Source organism: Elephantulus edwardii, unplaced genomic scaffold (assembly GCF_000299155.1).
Source record: "Elephantulus edwardii isolate Elephantulus edwardi_28Jun2011 unplaced genomic scaffold, EleEdw1.0 scaffold00075, whole genome shotgun sequence".
Taxonomy (NCBI): domain Eukaryota; kingdom Metazoa; phylum Chordata; class Mammalia; order Macroscelidea; family Macroscelididae; genus Elephantulus; species Elephantulus edwardii.
Genome location: NW_006399825.1, coordinates 13,598,693 through 13,620,678, shown reverse-complemented (window position 1 = coordinate 13,620,678; position 21,986 = coordinate 13,598,693). Strand labels below are relative to the sequence as shown.

General features: G+C 38.6%; 1 protein-coding gene across 1 annotated transcript in view; it reads right to left on the bottom strand.

Annotated features, from left to right (window-relative positions):
- Positions 1-335: 335 nt before the first annotated feature.
- Positions 336-21,986, bottom strand: part of ADAM23 (ADAM metallopeptidase domain 23) — a 225,903-nt gene continuing 204,252 nt past the window's right edge. Inside the window, exons 24-26 of the mRNA XM_006889120.1 lie at positions 21,707-21,818; positions 8,370-8,460; positions 336-902 (exon numbers count right to left, since the gene is read on the bottom strand). Coding sequence (XP_006889182.1) covers positions 854-902; positions 8,370-8,460; positions 21,707-21,818 — 252 coding nt within the window. The 3' untranslated portion in view covers positions 336-853. The remainder of the gene's footprint in view (positions 903-8,369; positions 8,461-21,706; positions 21,819-21,986) is intronic.

Sequence of the window (21,986 nt, the reverse complement as noted above, 5' to 3'; positions counted from 1 at the left end):
GAAATACAAAACAAGGAGCAAATGATCAACTAAAATGTACAGAGATCCTTTACAAGAAAAAAAAAATATCAATACGGACAAGTGAAAAATGATGTGTCAAAATCTCTTATTTCCATATTTACATATATAAAACATCTATACAAGGGCATCACTGTTCCAATTCCAGATCCCATTTCCAAAGGATGCCAGGTCCAGGAGAAAGAATGATGGGTAAGTGAGTCCAGAGCAGGGCCGTGGAGCTGCACATGGCCTGTTCTAGGTGGGGGTCAGGCAGGAATTCATGTGAAGAGGCCCAGGCCAGCTCTGTGTGTGTCCATCTATCATCTTCACCTTAGGAATTCAGTTGCAGGTTTTGCTGAGGATTGACTTGCTAGCTTGTTGTTGTATATAGGCCATGCAGTTTTTACCCTTTCGAAAATTAGATCTTCATGCCACTGGAGTTTTGTCATTGGTAGGGGGGAAAAATCATGCCAAATCATTTAGAAGATTATTAAGTGCCAGCAGGCTGAGGGGGGGAAATAATTTTCTATTTTTTTAATGGTTCTTTTATTGCACTTAATTTTTATTGTTGTTTTCCTTTCCTCCTTTAATTACAAAAAAAAGATTCTGAAACAACTGTTTTAAGAGTCTTGGTCTTTTGTTCCCCCTTTAATTGACAAGTGATGGGAAGAGTTCTTTGAAATTCTCTCCAAAAAGTTTTCTTTGACCCATCTCTGTCTCCCCAACCTTAGTTCTGTAGCCATCACCACTCAATATTGTTGCTTATTGACTTAAGAGTTCTGGCAACGTTGATGTAAGTACGTCATACCCAGAATCCAACAGCACAAGGTAAAGGCCTTCCAGTGCAGCTGACTCAGATAGGGCCTTGCTGGCTCGGATCAAACCTCCTCTTCTTGACATTTCTTCCGAGTGCGTTAAAGAAGATGCAAGCAGAGGGGGAGAAAAACCACAATATTAATCAGATCGTGGTAAGAGAAGGGTGAGGATAACAATAATGCTAGTTCCAGAGTAAAGCAATCAACCCATACACAGGCAGGCTGCCTAACAGAACTTGAAACTGAAACACAGCCTAGCTGACACTTCCTAATGTCTTTGCAACATACTCCCTGAAGTATGCCCAATTGTAAAGGTCAAAGAAGTTCCGAGTTGTTAATTTTATATCCCAAGAAACTACAGGGGACAAATGCCACTTAGTTCTAAAGTAAATGGCATTGATAATTAAGCAGATGAAAATTATTAAAAGGGTGAACTCATCCACTGAGGGGGCTATTAGGAGGACCCAACAAAAATTCTAAGGCTCATGAGCCCTCCAAGACTTGGGAGTTGTTTCTCAGTTGACTCTACTGTACATTAGCTTGCCGCCTTGGTGTATGAGCTCTTACCCCACTATGGAGTCAAGCATTTTCCATATCTAGAAAGTTAGAAAACACAGTGCACAATTACACTCCAAGGAGAATGGACACACGCGTGGGTTAGTTAAGCCAATGCAGCAGTTCAGCTTAGTTGAAAATAAGCAAGTAAAAATGCCTTGCTCACAATGTCCAGTCTCCTAAAAAGTGGCTCCTAAGTCTGGAGAGAGATAAGAATGGGAACCAGCAAGACACTACAAAGCAACAACGGAAGTTGGTTGCAACCTCCCCATGGTCTGGCTTCATGTGGGGCATCAAGCAAGGGCTCATGCATATAGTCTGCACACTGCACGTGTGCAACGCTGCTGCCATGGAGGCATCATGCAACACTGGAGATGCAGGAGTCCCCAAGAGCCCTCACTGCCCTGCCCGCTTGCTTGGGCCTGTTCCGTACCATTATAGCCCTTAAGCATGGAAAGATTAGAACAGATTCCTCGTCAACCTCAGGTAATTAAAAAAGAAAATCATCTCGAAGCACGATACTGCAGCCCTTACTTTGCCCAAGATGACCATTTTAACCCCTCTTTTGAAATATCAAGTTTGAAAAGACTTTAAATACCTCTCCTTAAAAAAAAATCATTTTAACAGTCCATTAATGGCATAAGCATGTAATTCATTGGTACGACTTTCAGTGCTGCAAACATAACTTCCTTTGTTTTATTCTTTCAACTCACCCTCTTTGGAGGGTAGGCATTGTTGATAATGTCTAGTAAACAGATGAAAAGCAAAAGAGAGGATCTCCTATAATGTTGAAACTCAAGAAATGGAAGTAAATGGCTGCTGAGTTAATGAAAATATATGCCATCAGGGTGAAGTGAACAAACCAAGAAGCTGTTAGTGTAGACTGCCTGCCTCTGAGTTCCTCTATTCAAATTTAAGGAGTATCCGATTAAGAGCCCCATCAAGGCTACTGATGATAATCCTGCTCATTCATAAAAAAACCTCCATTCTAGCCTCATGTGCGGGCAACTGCAAGCTCTCAAAATCTTCGGTCCTTTTTAAAAATTTGGTTTTTGACGCTAAGCTTGAGTTTTTTCTAGAAACAATGTTCTGCAGGGTGACTAGGTTCCCAGGTCAGCCTAGCAGGCTGAGTCATGCTGCAGAACCAAGTATTTCTGTGTGAAAACGGACTGAACAACAAAGGAGATTCCAGGAACATTTTTCCTTCATTGAGGTTGCAGGCGGGAGGCATGCTGTAATAAAGGAGGCAGAGCCCAGTGACGAAGGCAGCTCAGGGCACTCATGTGACTGTTAGAGCTGGGGAAGTCCTTTGTCCGTAACTGGCAAAACCCCACCCCCCTCTCAGGCACTATATGTTGAGGACTGCCTGACCTGATTTTTCCATGTGAAAAGAATTTTTTTGGTTCTATTTTACATGAAAATAGAATTACTGTGAGTGGGTACTTGTTGTCATCCTTCTGCCTTGTTTCCTCTGAATGCTTATCACATTTTCTCATCAACGTGTTAGCTATTTCTGAATCACTATACAATTTCAGTGTAATCCATAACTTGCCATTGAAACATTTTTATTACTTCTGAGAAATCTGTACTTCCTCCTATAGTATTATCTATCTATCTATGTATCTATCTATGTATGTATCTATCTATCCATCAATATCTGTCAATATCTATCTATCTATCTATCTATCTATCTATCTATCTAGCTAGCTAGCTAGCTATCTAGCTAGCTAGCTATCTAGCTAGCTATCTAGCTATCTACCTACCTACCTACCTATTCAAAATTAAAACTCTCATACAATAACTACCCCAAGGCTGTAAAGCTTCAGTCTTTTTATTTTTTTTTCACATGACTGTATTTCTCAACCATCATCATTGTTCTTACGGAGCTCTGGTGGCCTAGTGGTAAGAAGCTGCACTGCAATCCCAAAGGCATGTGGCTCAAATTCACCAGATGCTCTGTGAGAGAGGGGCCATCTCCTCCTGTGTGATTTACTGCCTCTGAAAACCTTCTGGAGGGTCAGATATCGGTTGGTTCCCACTTGGTGGCACACAACAACTACATAACAATCACATTCTCATCTTTGTACATGCTCACTACACAAAACCACAGAAATGGACCAGATTCAGAAGCCCTCACCTCCAAGGAAGTCCCAACAGTGTTGTGTTGAACTTGCTTAGCCCCTACTGGCTTAGATGAATGAGAAAGCACCTAACTAAACAGATTCACATGCTAGGCTCATTTCTTTTGCCCTGGAAAATGACCATGGCATACAAATTAGCGAGCATCTCCTGATGGATAGACTAGCTAAAAGTGATTCAATTCCAGAAGAAGAAAAAACAAATTAAAAAGATTTAATATTTTGACAAAATGTAATTAACAATGTTAGAATCTTTTCAAATTTTATTCAAGTTGACATCAAATGGTTTGGCTGCCTTTCCTTGTGTTGAACTAGGTAACATGTGCTTCTATGGGAGGATACAGTTTTTCTTTAGCATGTTTGACAAAATGTCACACAAATGATACAGAATTTTTTAGACGTAAAATCAAGCTCAGTTTGAATGTATCCCAAGGAAGTAACTTATCCAGAGAGAGGAAATCACATATAACAATTACACTGACTTATAAATGACCTTTAATGTCATGAACAGCTTTAATAAGTGGCTGCTACTGGTAGTGGCTGAAAACAGCTATCACTAATTCCCCCAGTGGCAGGATGGATAGTTGAGCCTCATGATGGGGTCCCACTAGCTGAAACATTACACTTGTTACTGTAATGTACCACTGAGTTGGAAACGACTCATAGCTGACACTCCAGTAGATTTTCAGAGGCAGTTAATCACACAGGAGGAAACTGCCCTTCTCTCTCCCATGGAACAGCTAGTGGTTTGAACCAAGAGCCTTTGGGCTGGCAGTACAACTCCTAACCACGAAGCCACCAGAGCGTTCTGAAATTTTATACTGACGTTCAGTATTTGCCCTCAAATGCTTCTGACTTAAATTTGTTAGTAAATTATGCTCGACCACCTTCAAGTTCTTTCCCTGCTCTTCCCTAGACAATATTTCCCAGTAACACTTTCTCTGGTCTCTTCTGTTATACTTTCCCACTTTCCTAAGCTTTAGGAAAGATACCACTAAACAGATCTGTCACCTAGTTATTTTCTCCTACAATGTTCAGAGGATATAGAAGCTCTCATAGTCTAATAGAGCAGCATTATTATTCAACATGGGACAGGCAACAAGGATTTCCATGAGCCAAACAAGACAAGCTGTGCAAGTTTCTGCTTAGCAGTTCAGTCTGTGTTCAGGAAAGAAAAGTAGGGTGAGGTGTAATCCACATTGAAGGCTTACTGGTCCAGTGGTAAGAATATTTGTTTTCTTGACATTAAGATGTAATCAATACTGAAATATGAATTTATATTTCATTAAATTCACTAATCATCTCTTAAAAAAAAAAGTACGGTGGGGCATACAGAAGAAAATGCAGGTACAGGAGAAAGTCCGCCAAACTGGGGGGGGGGGGCTCCTTTTCCAATCAAATATCTCTCAAAGAAGTCTGAAACCTGGAAGACGTAAGAACCCACAGAATAAAAGGCTCTTTAGTCTCCTCATACATTCGGACTTAATGAAAGTTCTCAGGTGTAGCCACCCCCGTTCTCAATATGTCCAAGTATACCAGAGAAAATAATTCACCTAATAATGTTAATCTTTTCAGGAATCCACAGACTAATATGTGGAAGTCATGTTTGCATGAAGCAAAATTTAAAAATCCACTATACTAGTGAGAAGTTGTCATTGTTGTGTACCACAGAGTCAGAACTGACCCATAGCTGACCGTCCAGCTGGTTTCCAGAGGCCATTAATCACATGGGAGGAGATTGCCCGTCCTTCTCCTACACTACTGAGAAAAAGTAGTCTAAAATGATATTACTTTCAAATTACTTTTCACAATGACTTTGATAATCCCTTTACACACACACACTCATACTCACATTCACATATGCTTTTTTACTATCCATTTGGAAGAAAATATGGTTTTAAAAATATAAGTAATAAATAACGAAAGAATATAAAAGCTTAGAGCACCACCATCCTCTTCATTTGTATTTGAACATCAAGGTGACAGATGGCATCTAAGTTACTCAGTGTGACACTTAGAGAAATCTGGTATTAGCAGTCAGGACTTTACCAGAAAATGTTATCTTTCCCTTTAATAAAATATTCTTTTTAGATTTCAATCCTTGACCTCCTTCAGACTACTCTGAAAATTTTTCTTTTAGTTATAAAACTCTGCTTTCAGGAGAATTTCCAACACCACTGTTTTGAGCAAGTGTTTTTTAACACACTATTTCCAAATTCTCGTTCAGAAAGAACCCTATTCTTTATTAAGATGGAATTAAATGAAGAATTCAAAGGTTCTCAATCAGCAAATAATTATACTTCTAAACCATAAATGTCAACACTAATCACCAAAATTATCAAAATAGTAGGAAGTCCTATTCATTCTCCTTCAAGACCCAAAGTCTTTTGTTGCAAAGTAGTCATAGAAAATGCACTAAAGTCACATAACTACTATTAAGTATAAACTGAAATTTAGGATCTCATGTAGGCAACATAAGAGAAGTAGCTTCCCCAAATGCAATCTCCTAAATTAAATGTTCAATTTTTTTCCCTTTGCTTTGGGGCAGGTTAATACATATTTCACACTACTACATGCATGTCTACCTACTGTTTACCTTCCTGTGATTATGAAGGTCAGAGATACAGAAGGAATTGTGACTTGGTTCGGTAGTATCTGTACCTACATAGCCACCCCCACACAGCATCGACAAGGCTGTTTCACAAGTCACGATGCACCAGTCCCCTCACTTTTCTTTTTGCCATTTTGATGGTCAGACATTTCTCTCCCACAGAACTAATCTGTATCAGGCCTAATTCACTTCTATACACAGTGATGGAGGCTTTTTCGGCTTTTTCCCCAGAGAAACATGCAGTTCAAGCTGTGAGCTAGGCCAGGCCGCTGTTTTGAGGTCCTGCTACAGAGAAGTGCTCTTAGCGTCAAACATGAGAATGAAAATTTTGGATGGCAGAGGCACAAGGTGAAAGAGTCTCTATGGTGGAAGATTCCTAATGTCAAGTTGGCTCGAGCATTAGTAAGAACCAAATTTCTTCTTCTAGAGGCATGTTTATGAGAAAGTTCAAGGAGCATATGATAAAGTGGAAGCAGAGGATGGAACTACCATAATGTACAGAGACTTTTTCAAAGCAGTGAGGCACTAAGAGAGGCTGTGCTTGTATTAGACCAGTGCAAACAACGTGCTCTTGGATTTGTTGCAAGAACACTCTGGGAGACTGGGTTAATGTCATTAAGGAATTTAAATGTATGTTGCATCTTTCATGTGTACTTTAAAAAACATACTGGTAGCAACAGTGTTTCACAAAACAAGTTTATAAATATCCCCTGTGGAAAATAAGCACCATTTGAGAACAAATTTCCAAGTTGAATCCTTTAAAAAAAACCTCAAAACAAAAAACCCTATAGGCTTCCTCATTGGATCTTAATATGAAAACAAAATTAGCAGGAAATGCTGCAATTACTTAAATTGCATGTTTGCTTTTCATAAGGAATTTCTTATAATAGTATTGTAGCTGGTTTTGATATAGCAGATTCATGATTCCAATCACAAAAAAGAATAAACATAATTAAGGCAATTCAGGTCACATGATGATTCGGTTGTGTAAGTACATGGGGGAAAGGTGGCTTTTAAATTTAGGTAACAATGTTATTTTTTTACTAGATTTGCATCTATTCATATGGTTGAAATTTAACAAAGGGAATATTTGGCACAGGAAGTGTTATCGACAAATCATAATAATCAAGTTCTCGCAGCATGAAAAAGTGTAAAAAAGCAATTATCCAATGAATCTGAAGTGTAGAAACATCTAAATTGGATAAATCAGGTGAAAATGCTGTGATAATCATTAAGGTCTATTTATGATTCCCTGATTTGCCTATTTAAGGAATGAAATTAAGTGTTCAATGTGTCATCCAAACCAAAAGGCAATTAAGAAAATATGCCAGACCTATCAGTCATGTGAACATTTGCAGCGAGTTGGAAAATAATGCATCACTAAGTCAGGGATTTCAAATACCAATTCAGTTAGCTATTGAGTTAATGAAAAAAAAAAAATCTATAAAAAATGTATTGTAAAAATAATGACTTTTTCCAATCACAAAACTATATATAACGGCATTAGCTGAAAAATAGTTGTCAATAGAAAGATAGCTTGTGACATCTTAAAAATGGAGTCTATCAGTGGAATATATGTTTCAAACAATTAATACTTTATATGCACTTATTTGCTCCTTGGAAGCAAAGGTGTTAAAACTTCCTCTCACGTACTTTGGACATGTTGGTAAGAGGGGCCAGTCCTTGGAGAAGGAAGTCATGCTTGGAAAAATGGAAGGTCAGCATAAGAGAGCAAGGCCCTTGACAAGATAGCCTGACACAGTGACTGTTGCAATGGTGTCAAATGTTTCAGAGAGGGTGAAGGGGGCATAGGATACGACAGGTTTTCAGCTGTGTAGTTCACAGGGTTGCTACTAGATGCAGGTGAGGGCACATGACAACAACAGTACTTTATATACACTTATTTCCAACCACAAGGTTGGAAAGTTATCTGTTTATAAACAAATGGAGAGCAGAACCTTGCTCTGGAAATCTGGAATGCCTTCTGTGGAAGAGCTTCTCTGAGGTTCTCCTTAAACTAGTACATGTGGATTCCTTCTACCCTTCATGTTTCCCACCTGCCTGGAGGTGGCATTTGTGGCTTCATGTCTCTTCTTTCCAACCCATTTCTGAACAAAGAGAAAAGACTTCTTTTTTAGCATTTTGACTTTCCAAACCTCACATCTTGTAGCAGGAACTCAAAACTTGGTTATGTAAGCAGAAAAGAGAAGTGCCAGAGCCACTGAGAAGAAGACATGCGGCATAGCTTACTTAAATCCCCATCCTGTGCCCCCAAGGACAATAGCCGCTACCAGGATGGCACCAGCGATGGAGCCTATTATGAGATTGGTGGCACTAGGACCTGTGACAAAGGATGGTGGGAAGAAAGTCATGTGAGCCAACCAATTTAGTTACCATAAGGCAAAGGCAGTTAGGGGTTTCAGGAAGTAAGTACCCTGCATAGAAATCGATAAACACTTAAACAGCCTTTACTAGTTTAGCTAAACAGCATTTTATAAGTTATGGGTATCTATCACTTGAAAACATATCTTTAAATAAAAATTTCTGTACCACTAATTATTAAGTTCCATTCCATTTTCAAAGAATTTGAATCAAATATGCCCTAATTGCTGCTGTTACATATCTTTCTTTTCTGTTGCCAGTATCCAAATCAAACAAATAAAAAGTGTGGAAAGAACATGACTGCATTAGAAATTTGTTCAATCTGACTAACAAATATGGACATGGAAAAAAGGAGAAATAGTCTTCTCAAGGACTCTTTTGAGTAGTACATGAAGTTACCTGAATACTAATTTTGTAATCCACCACTTAGACACTAAGAGTTAGTGAAAATTTAGACTTCAGGAAAAGATCTGACCCGGAACCCTTTCTCTTGGAGGATATTTTTTCACAGTTCTTAGAGAGTTCAACAATCAAGTGAGACACCAAACACAAGACCCAAGAGAAGCCTATGTCTCATATGGGTAGTTTTTTTTGGAAATAGATCACAGGTTCTTCGTGTTCCACTGGGAGTGTTGTTCCAATTTCCATTTATTACTAAAGAGAAATTTGAGGCTTCGAGGCATAAAAAAATAATAATGAAGGGGGCAAGAAAACCAGCAAGAAAGAAAACATAAAAATACGACGTGGAGCTTCTGCTAGTTGTTTGAATAAATGCTGATGTCTACCACAGTCATGCCTCTCTCATCAGCACTTTTTCAATCTAAGCAACGGTGAATTGAGTACATGAGTTATTTTAAAGCTCATCTTCCTCAGGACGCTCATATGCAGATTCAGTGTTCTCTAACAGCAAAGATAACCCACTTTCAGCCCTAAATATATACATCTATGTCCCAGGCGCATTGCCATAGGAAAGTCTGCTGTTAGGGACCGCTCCAAAGTATTGAAGAGCAATGGTGTCTCTCTGGAGACTAAGGTGCGTCTGATACAGGCCATGGTCTTTGCAATCACTTGTTATGCACCAGAGAGTTGGACAATGACTAGGGAGGATAGAAGGAGGATTGACGCCTTTGAGCTGTGGTGCTGGAGAAGAGTACTGAATTTACCATGGACTGCTAGGAAAACAAACAGATTAATCCTGGAGAGGGTTAAACCAGGCTACTCCTTGGAGGCAAGGATTCTGAGGCTCCATCTAACATACTTTGGACATACTGTGAGCAGGGACAGGTCCTTGGAGAGGGACATCATGCTTGGGAGGGTGGAGGGACAGCGCAAGAGGGGAAGGCCCTCTATGAGGTGGATTGATTCGGTGACTCAGGTAGTCAGGATGGGAGTGTCAGAGACAGTGCAATTGGCACAGGACAGAGCAGAGTTTAGGGTTGTTGTACATAGGGTCACTGTGAGTCGCAAGCGACTCGATGGCACATAACAACAACAACAACATGTCCCAGAAGTCATAAGAGCAACTTGGCTGGTTCTTCTAACATCCTCTCAAGTTTGTACACACATTCATTTCTCTTTTCTGTTCACATCAATGCCCTCAACTGTGTACATAAATGGATGCCGCTTTCTGTATCTGTAGCTCTAAAACTGTGCACATATTGTGTTTGTTAACAAAGAGACCACCCGGTATTCTTGGGCGTGGAAGGACAGCTGAAGCAAACTGCAGTGGGAGCTTCAGGTGGATGCTTGTCTGCCTCTTTGGGCTCCGGGGCCTGTGGCATGCTCGCTCTGGAGACACCCCTGAGGATCTACAGGACACCAATCTCAGCAGTCTTCAGAAACACATCAATAATAACATAAGAAGAATGAGAACAATTAAAAGCAGTTTGTTGTTAGGTAGCTCAACGGATAATGATACCAGGTGACAGAGTAGACCTGCCTCATTGCGCTTTCTTGGCTGTACTCTTTATGGAAAGAGATCAACCCTCTCCTGTTGAGCTGATGGGCAGGTTCAAAGTGTCAGCCTTTTGGGTTGCCGTCTGGCACCACCAACACTCTCAAAGAGTAGACTGTTGTTGGTGTTAAGTGCTGTCTAGTTATGAACAACTTATAGTGACCCTTTAACAATAGGTCTAACCCATGTCCTATCCTGTGTCATCCTTATCATCTCTAACATACAGATTAACTACTAGGTACTGAGCGCTGACCTTGACATGTGTGTCAAGTACCGGTCTAAGCACTTGGCATACACAGTCTATTTGATCCTTTTAAGAAGAGGTAGGAACTATGATGACCATGGCCATTTAAAAACGGAGGCTTCTAGAAGGCAGTAAGAGATAATGGGAAGATCTGAGTGCTGATTCGCTTAGCTATAGAACACATGCTTCAGCTCAGAAGCCAAGCAAACTAATGCCAAGGGCTCAACACTGGCCCACCACCTGTTTGTGCAACTAAGTTTCCTTAGAACATAGTTCTCATTAATTTATATCTGACGTCTCCTCATGCTTCACAGCAGTGTTAGGAGGTTCAGAGAAACACCACCAATTTGCAAAGACAAAAATATGTCCTAGTCTGACCTTTTAGTGAAAAACTTTGCTAACCCCCGATCAAGTGAAAAGTTATTCCATTCAATGCTTTTGTTTCCTGTATTTTAACAGGGAGTCAGACTGTTAAACAAACATTTTATTGTAAACAAAACCCCAAAATTTTATTGTACTATTATGTACTCTATGCTTTAGTCATGATTTATACTAATAACTAAAAGAAAACTTGAATGGAGGTTAGAATAAATTAATAATTCATTATAGACAATGTGTGATTCAGGATGACTCTTGACTAAGGGGTAAAAGTGAAAACAAAACAGTCTCAGCTCGTGGAATCTCTAATTAGAGCAACATCCATTATACTGAGATAAACTAGAAAGGTGTTTTAAAAAATATATGTTCTATTATGTTCATTTCATCTTGAATAATTTTAGCAAATACGGCAAAAAATTAAAAATAGATAAAAATAATATAGAAGTCAAAACAAACGGGAAAAAAGCACATCTGTCTTTAGGAAAAAAAGTATACACGGTATGGACTTACCTGTTAAAACCAGAAATGACCACAGATACCAACAACATTGGAAAGAATGGATGAAAACAGATGCTGATAACAAGGACTATAATTTAAAACAAAGACTTCTTGATTTTACCTATCTCTAAGAATTAAGGGAAGATTATTAAAATGCCTTCTGGTTTTCAGTTGGTCACTGCCTCGGAATTTGTGCCTCCAAGGAGCAGGCTGGCTTCACCCTCTCTAGGATGAACCTGTTTGTTCATCTCCTAGCGGTCCATGGTATATTCAATACTCTTCTGCAGCACTACAGCTCAAAAGCATCAATTCTTTTTCTGTCATCCCTAGTCATTGTACAGCTCTCTTATGCCTAGCAAGCAATTGTGAAAACTAGGGCCTGTGTTAGGCGCACCTTAGGCTCCAGACTGACATCATACTAGACCATACAGAATCCTGTTAAGTTTTAATGCTAAATATATCTGAAAATTAAAAAACAACAACAACAAAAAAAATGCATCCTTTCAATCAATGTCAGGAAACCATGGTTAATGGTTAATATCTAAGAAACTGATTTGTGTTGACTAGTAGAAAACTATCCTTTAGCAAGGAATTTCACCTACTTGAATCCTGAAATTCCTCTGGAAAAGATGTTTCTACTGCAACTAATCCAGTCAAAAGACCCAATGTAAAAATCTACAGGGAAAATGTCTTGTTTTCTCAAACTATATTACTTTTGTTACATGTCTTATATTCTAACAAATAGACAAAAACATGGTACTTGTAACTTCACCTGGGCTAAATTAGCTTCGCAGTTCATACCAATGGCATGTGAGTGAGTAGATTCAAGTCTGGTCAAGGTCTTTCAGCACTGGGGAGAGAAGTTTCATGCAGTCTGCAGTTCTTGCCTTTGAAACTATCTTGGTGCTGGTTTTCCCAGCACTACTGTGTAAGAAAGGGATCTATGTGTCCAAATCAATGAGCCTAAGGAGGAACATGTGTGAAATGATCAACATGCCCATGATTTGGCCTGACTGTGTAGAGGGGACCTGGTGATTCTTTAAGATGCCGCTAATTCACTCCTGGATGACTTTGAGGAATTACCACCAACACCGTGAATAGAGAAGATAGTACATGAGTATTATTTTTGTCATTTGTGAATGCTTGAAAATTATATTTTTAAAAATTACCACAGTGATCTTCTGCTCTACAAATTTGCAATCTCATAAACACAATATCCCACAGAGAACTGACAGCCACTCTGAGGGTGGGGATTAAGTACAGAGCCACCTAAATGAAGGTTCCTGGAGAGCTGGCTCTCTGTGACAGAGCAATGGGAATGTGGAGGGAAATATTTACGAACACCTTGGCTGCTTTCAAGACAAATCCAACAAATAATTCCCAAACATTCACTTAATTCTATATAGGCCTTCTATTCTTTTTTAATAAAATTTTATTTTATTATTTTTTATTTGTATACCATACAATCGGATCTGAATGGTACAGGAAAAGATTGTCTATCCTTCTCCAGCACAGCATCTGGTGGATTCAAACCGTGTGCCTCTGGTATTGCAGTGCAGCTTCTTGCCACTAGGCCACCAGAGCTCCCTCAGGCCTTCTATTCTTAATTGTGCTAGCTTTCAAATATTTATTCCAACCTCACACTTGAATTACAAATTGATTCTATAGGACAAAATGAGGGTAGCATCCTTAACATGCTTTTTCTCATTTCTTATTCTGATTAGATGGAAGCTTCCTCTATGACTCTCAACTGCAAACACTGGTGACTGCCATTTAGAGCATCTTTAAATCGTCTTTTAACTGTTGATTACTTCTGCTTCCATTTGTGAATCTACTTGACTGGGGGAAGAGTAAATTCACTACAGGCATCCCTAACAACGTTCCAGTAAAGCATTTTTGCTAGTAGGTAGTTAAAAAAAGTATTGCTTTTTAAAATTAAGGTTGTAAATGGAGGACAATGGAAATTTTTGAACCACTACCTCTATCAGAAAGCTCTCATTAGCACCCCGACATTATTTTATGCCCCACATTGTTCCAGACAGGAGAAGGTTCTACACTGCACAAGGAAGTCACAAGACACAAACACATCGGGGTCACACCACAAGTTGAACGATCACAGGAAGCACAGTCAATGAGACAAGACACAAAGGGGTCAGACACCAAAGGCCACCTCACGCACCAGACACCAGAAACACTCGGGGACTCACAGAGATGCTTACTCTATTCCCCACCCTGTGCCTCCAAAAATCACCCCCAGGGCCAGAATGGTGCCCGCCACAGCACCTATTAGCCTGCCTGTGGTCATGTTCACTGTGTGGAGGGAAAACGGAGATGTCTTTAACACAGGAATTACACACGGATTTCACAAACACAAAGTTTACTCTGTGCAGGAAATTCTCTGACAGTCAGTTAAATACGGGAATCTTTGAGATTTGAAATAATATTCACTATTGTTGTACATAGCAAATATATTTGAGGATAATGCTGAATTTACCTTTCACAGTCCACAAACCCTACTTAAAAACAAAACATTTTATTAGACACACAAATAAAGCCACGTGAGCTGTAGTTTCTGCAAAGGGTGAAGTAAACAGAAAATATACTTTAATGCCTGATAGCACATCTCTATTTTAGTGATGAAAATAATAAGCTATTTGTATACTTATTATAACATTTTCAAACTATAAAACATGCATAAGAAGGCAGGTGTTTCAAAAGTTTTGAACATAAAATTCACACTTATGTGAAAGTCTTATGTACTTAAAGAAATTTTTTAAAAAATTAAATCCCATTTTTCCTGTCAGGTTATTGGGGGAAAAGTGTACTTCCAGTAAATGTAATGTTTGAACTTCTGTCACAGGTTGTTATATTCTTTGCTGTGTAAAACAAGCACAGGGAGAGAAAAAAAAAATAAGCACAGAGAGAAAGTTAAGGTCTCTGAGAAGTTGTATTCTTGATTTCATGCCACCAAGTAGGAGACATCTGGTTGCACAGGTTAGAAGTTTGAATCCACCAGCTGCACAGGAGGAGAAGGGGAAAAAAACGTGTCTGAGTGCTTCTAGAAGATTGCAGCCTTGGAAGCTCAATACGGCAGTTCTGCTGTGTCCTGTGGAGTGACCCTGAGTCAGAGTAAATGAACAGCAGTGGTTATTTTTTAAATTTGGGGGGGGGGCAGTATGTGTGTGTGTAAGGAGTTCTTATGATATAATCCAGAGTATATTTCACTGTTAACCAGAAAGAAGGATCTGTAGTCTTCTCCTGTTAAAACATATAAACTTGGAAACCCAAGGAATTGACTCTGGCAGTGCGCTGATTTGGCTTGTGTGTGTGTGTGTGCGCGCACGCAGGTGCGCACACGCACACATATGCACAGGTAAGCACTTTAAACTTACATTTCTTTGAAAAGCATAGTATTGCTTCAACTCCCTTTACTGATAAAACTAGACATGGGCTTCAACAAGCCTGCATTTCACATACACTGAAATGAGATAATGAAACAAAACCCAGCCATGACAACAAAGCACAGTTTTTAAGGGTTAACGCTATGTTCACTGACCTTTTAATCTAAATATTCTTCCAAAGAAAGAGAAGGAACCTTGGATCACTAATTCTGTTGTGTCACTATCAATTCCTTCAGTTTTTCAAGAGGTAAAGATGAGTTACTGATTCTAATTTTACTCCTAACTAGGTACAACCTGAATTGTTCTCTAGGGAATAAAAAGATTACAACACAACAGAAAACAGAGAAAGTCTACAGAGAGCACTGGAAAAAGACTTAAACAAAAGACAGTGGTCACGTTCATAAAACATCACAGCTCATTAAATTCAAAATAACCCCAAAATTTGCCTCAGAGTTTTAAGTTGTGGGGGTAAATCCTGGGATGGAAAGATATTTCCAATATAAAGTCTCATTTAAGATCTTAAAAAATTGTTTCAGAAGATTAAATTAGCTTTTTTTCCCTTTTTGCTTACATTTTAAGGAATTGGTTTGAAGGGTCAAAATATGGGATAATGTTACCATCTCTTCAATTTTTACATAAACCATGTATGCTAAATTTTTCAGAAAGAGGGGCAATCTCCACCCATGTGATTAACCACCTCTGAAAACCTGCTGAAGGTTCAGCTACAGGTCAGTTCTGACTCTAAGGTACTGAACAACAACAATGCTACATTTTAGGAAAAACAAAATCCCCCAAAAGCCATAGGTGATGCTAAGTACATATGTGATAATTTTTTAAAAAATCCTAACAACTAAAAACTAGTAGCAAAAATAAGAATTTGAAAAGGCTTTTGAATTTGCTATTGATGCAGGGTAGGGCTAGGTACAAATCTGTTGTTTAGAGGATCTCTGAGTTGTAGTCAACTCGACAGCAACTAGCAACAACAACAACTTTGCTGGAATCTCTCAATAAAGACTTAAGAATTAGGCAGTCCATCATATAGGTTTTAGAAACTCATCCGGAAGAACAAGATATTTCTGCAGATGATTCAAATATTTATTCACGATAAAGTGTGCACTCTGCTTTGAGCAAGAGTAATTAGCTCCAAACTTTCAGTGAGAAGTACTCTTAGGATCAACGCAGAATACAAGAAAGGAAGTGCGTTGAAAATGTATTTTCTCTGCTCCTTTGCCTCCCTCCTTCCTATCACTTTCAGCCCTGTGTACTGACAATATATGTGAAGATCCTTTTGATTGTTTGCCTTTATACTCAAAGATGTTCAAGGGTGCCATCTCTTCAAGAAGGCTGTGACTCAACCCATCCTCAAACTGATTTAGATTAACTGAGTCGCTTACATGTGGGTAGAGTGTTTTTGACAAAGGACATCCTTGAAAACTAAGGTCTTGGGTGCGCCTCAAAGCTATAATGAATTTACCCTCTCATTAGAAAAAATAATATCCTTCAGCCTCTGGGGGGCTTATGATCTAGCTGTACGTCAACAGCAATTTGTTTATTACATAACATTCATTTGCTTACTCATTTATTCTCTTAGCTGTCTACCAAAATATCTTTTTTGCTGTCATTCCAGAAAATACACGGGGCACCCATGACATACATCTTGAAGGGTTGGAACTCCTTGATCTCCTAATGGAAAACATTCACCTTATATTAGAAATTTAGCTTTGCTCCTTTTTTTGCCCCCACTTACCTTTCATTATAACTTGTGTGTATTTCCATTTAGGTTTTTCTTGTTTGTTTCTGCCTTTGCTGTTGTTGCTGTTGTTATTATTATTATTATTATTACTCATCTTTGTCCTAGCTCTCTAGTTGATCTATGATAAAAGGTAGACTTTTTCACAAGTATGTAACATTATGAAAAGGCAGTAACTTTCTCCCTTTGCATAGTTTTCTATTTTACATGTAGAGTTTTTCTGCACATACTTTAGATGTTTTGCAAGTATTCTTTTGAAACTAAGTAGGGTTCCTCCCCATTACTTTAAAGGAGCTTCTGAAACAAGAAGATAAAATATTTTGGTGAATTATTTCACTCATGTGATTCTAATGTGCCAACAGTCTAAACTCTTGCGTCCCGTAAGACTTCAAAGACAAGCTCCAGAACTACCCTTTGTATTCTCTAGACCAAAGTTGTTTCTGTAGGCATTTATCTAACAGTTCAAATTTGAAGTTAATGCTAAATAAATTCTTTATAGCCGAGGATGTAATATTGATTTAATATATTTAGCTATTTTAATATTTCAATGTATAAGACATACAACTATATCACTGCCTTCTTTTCTCTGAAATGGAAGAAAATAAAATTCATTTTATATACTGAGGCAAATGTCTAAAAGGATGCAAGTATTCATAAAGACTATTTAACTCTCCAAGGATTAAGGGGTTCTGGTGGTTTAGTGGTAAGGAGTTGCTCTGCCCAACCAAAGGAGCTCAGTTCTAATTCACAGGTTGTTCAATGGGGAAAGATGAGCAATCGCCTCATGGGTGACTGACTTCCTCCAAAAACCTGCTCAGTGAACTAGGTGCTGGTTCCAGCGGGATGGTACTTAGCAACAACGACAACAAGGAATAGGCCACCAGAGCTCTCTATGCCTGATGCTGAGAAAAATTAAGCATCCTTAATCTTTCCTAGAGCAAGCTGGTCTCTTAAACACTGCTCAAATATATTTTACCTTTGTAGAGGAAAGCAGAGCAATTCAATTCCATGAGTTCATAAGATAATTGTGAGACATGGGAAGAGTTTGGGGATGTGAAATACATGAGAGTTTAGGGGAAAATGAAAGAAGCATTGTAAGAATTTAAAAACAAAAACATAACCTTTGGCAAATGGTTTATGCTATATTGTTGTGGTTAGGTACCACAGAGTTGACCATGACTAATAGCCACTCTATGAACAATAGATCTGAATCCTGACTTTATCCTGTGCCATCTCATTACCTCTGATAGACTTATGCTAGAAGAGCTTACTTTTCCCCTTCCTGTGAATGGGGTCCGAAGAGCTGGAGTGAATGCTCAAGCATGCTTTAAACTGGGACCACCGTGGATAATTTGAGCAACAACTGAGTGGCCTAAGTGGCAATGCTTTAATGTACCTGCCTTTGGTCCTGACCAGATGAAAAGCCAACTCTGATTGTTCCAGGAACTCATGATCAAAATGATGAACCTATCTAAAACGCATGGGTTAACTTTTGATATTTTCAAATCATGGGATGTAGAATCATTGGGTTTCTCTTCATTTTTAGCAACATTATCTTGTTCAAACATACTGCAATGAGGCACAATTTATGTTTTATGTTCATATAATTATGATAAAAAGGCTATATTTTCAGTGTGCTTCTTGAATTTCTTTCCCTAACAAAGAAGCATACTGAAAAGAAATTAAAAATATTCTTCAAAAACTTTACAGTGTATCTATACAGGAAAAAGATCTTCACTTGTTTCAATAACAGATCAAATTACTGTAGCTACTTCTACGTAGTACCTACAATGTATAGAGGGGCTCCGCAAGAAAAAATACAAATCAGAACTAGCAAGTAAGATGTAAATTCAAAAAAAGGAAGGAATATACTTTGGAGCAAGGACTTTTGGTTTCTATTACTTTTCGTTTCACTAATAGACTAATAAATTATAGAATTTCAATAGAGGCTGAAATGATATAACCATTATAAATAGAGTTATTACTTAAGGATCCCTGGTAGCATAGTAATTTTAGTACTAGGCTGCTAATAGAAAGGACGACAGTTTAAACCCTTCAGTCACTACACAAGAGTAAGATGAAACAGTCTCCTCCCCGTAAGAGTTATAACCTCAGAAATCCAAAGGGGGGTTGCTATGTGTTAGAATTGATCTGATGTTTTGGGTTAGGTTTGTATGTTGTTGTTTTTTTTGCTTTTTTTTAAAGTTTCATTATTTATTTGCATAAAAATTATTTTCCAGAAATCTAATAGTATAAATGTTACCTTATCGACATTTATGTTAATTAATGTATTACTTGTGATTTAATCAAGCTTATTAAAATTTGTCAGGATTTTTAGCACTTTATAGAATATTGGGTATCTCTCAGGACTCAACTGTCTTCACTGACAATTTTAAAAAGAAAATATAAAGCAAGCAAAAATACAAGAGTAAGGGTAATTTTTATTTTCTGTGCAATCTTCTATGTATTGTCAAAGTTTTCTCAAGCACATAGTACTTGAATGATTGTTGTTGTTGTTGCTGTGTACCATCAAGTCAGAATCAACCCACAGGTGACCTTCCAACATGTTCTCAGAGGCCATTAATTGAATGGGAGGAGACTGCCCACCCTTCTCCCATGGTGTCCTTGAACCTGGCCCTTTGGGATTGCAGCACAGGTTCTTGCCACTAAGCCACAAGAGCTCCCCTACTTGAATGATTAAAGAATTGTTCTTTAAAAAAGCTATAGGGTCGCTATGAGTTGCAGGTGACCCAACAGCACATTAACAACAACAACAACAATACAGTGGATAAAACGAAAAAAAAAAAAAAATCTCCCTCTGATTCATTGCCATTGAGTCAGAATCTCCTCATAGTTGACCTTCTATTGATTGGGCTTCCAAGGCTGTAACTCAAATTGGAGGAGACTGCTCATCTCCCACGGAGTCACTGGTGAATTCAAACTGCCACAGAGACTTGGCATTTGGATGTGGAGCACAGTTATTTGGGAGCAAAGCAAAAACATAGAGAAATTGGTGGTGGCCTCTTCTCCAGGGTGAATCTTTTGCTTTGAGCCTCCAAATAAGTTTCCATGAGATGAGCAGGTTAAGGAATGGTGAGCAGACTCAGCTCAGTGCCATCAAGCTGGAAGGACCCTTGCTGGACCCTGCCGTGGGTTCCAGAGGCTGTGAACTGCATGGGAGTGGACTGTTCACCTTCCTTCCGGGCAGCTGCTGGTGGATTCAGACTCCAGAGAGGAGCCCTGGGGCTTAGCAGTGCCACTTCATCACAGGCTCTGCCACCTAAGCGCTCTTCCATTTCCCCCATTTTGTTTTATTTCCCATCAATAAATAGAACGTGCAATTAAGAATTCCCCAGCCCACTCAGAGAAAAAGGCAAGAGTCTAGGCAAATTCGGCCCTTTCCTCTGTTCTGTCATATTCACACCATAACGTCTCAAATATCACTTGAGAAAATAGCAACTAGATCTTTAAAAGAATCACAGACTTGCTAAGGAGAGAAAATTTGGAAAGAATGAGCCTCTTTTTTTTTCCCTCTTGTCACAGTCTAAAACTTCTCTACATCTAAATTCTGGAGGTGGATCTAAGAATTTTGTGTTCTAAAATAACGAGTGACTAAATGTAGAAAAGGGATTGTTTTCCTTTCAGAAACAGAAGGAAGACAGATATAGACTGTACGGGTGTGATGATGACTCTTAGAGAATTCTGGTAGAGTGAGCATATTAAGAAAATGCATGAAATGTGTTTTAACACACCCAAAGTCACTAAGCAGTTCACCCAAATCAACCCAAAATAGCCCTTCAGGGATTGAGGACTATTGGACTTCATTTACTTCAGGAGTCAGATTTTCCCATACAGACGATTCTGAAGTTTAGGATTTTTAAAATGAACTTTGATCTCAATCTAAGGAGATCAAGGTACTGTAATTCTGCAAGTATTTTTCTACCTGTAGGAGAAAAGCATGGCATTTATTTATAAGATATCACTAACAGTACCACACAAACAAACATGAAACCCACAGTTGTGTTATTGTATACCATTAGTCATCTAATATGCTGGCTTAATCACTAAGGTGGGTTTCTCAGGAATAAAGAAATAGATGCTGCAGTAAGCCTATTGCAACTGATGACTCTTCTAGAACTGACTGAGAGTCACAGGAAGGGAAGATGATGAGAAAAATACAATGAGAATAATTACCAAGATCATGATGACACAGACCACATGATAACATAATGGAATGTTAGAAAGCACGAGCCTGAGATCAAGCACTTGAAGCTTGGTCCCAGCCCTGTCTCTTATTAGCTGGGTAACTAAAGTAAACCTGAAATCAGTACCTGGTACTTCTCATGTGCACATTGAGAGGATGGTTCCAGACAGCCATGGAGGACGCTTGTAATTAGAAAATTTTGTCTCTCCTAAAAACTGAGTAAACAGAGGTCCACACCTTTCATGTTTTGGTCAATGAATTAAAATTTTGTGAGGAATTTCAACTTCTTTCTCCTCATTGAGGGAGTGTTTTTTAAAGAGCAGGAAGGTGCTAACTTCTTTCTGAAGATATTCAAGTATTGTGGAACGGTCAGAATATATATTAGGAAACTGGCATGGTTTAAAAAAACTAAAAAAAAAAAAAAGAAAAACACATACACACACACACACACACACACACCAAAAAAACCCCATTTGTGATCAAGGAAATGTAATGAGGTTTAAAGGCAAGAAAGGAAGTTGAGAAAGAAATAAATTAATATACTTATTTCTTCCTAATCTAACTACTAAAGAAAGGAAATTCAAACACACTTTTCCTTTATAATACGCTATATATACAGAGAACCCTAATTCTGCAATAATATGACTTATACATTTTTATGACAAAAAGATATATTCTTAAGTGTCTCCTTTCCAAACCACTAAATTATACTGGTGTCAGAGAAACAGTGTTGATGAATCCAGGATGCAATGAATTAGAACTGAAATCACACAAACCCTTGGGTCCTTCATCCTTGGGGGGGTGAAGGTTCCTAACTGGATCCCGGATACTGCAGTCTGTTCCTGCCCAGGTAAAATCACAGATGCAGGTGGCTTCATTACTACACACCTGTGAAGAAAGAACAAAGCTGAGACATTTTCATTGTACTCTGGAAAACAGAACTTAAAAATGTAACTAAGATATTTCACTCAGCATAATGTCCTCCAGGGTCACCCATTTTAAATAATATTTCATGAGTTCCTTGTTTTTCAATGCAGCATAGTATTCCATTGTGTG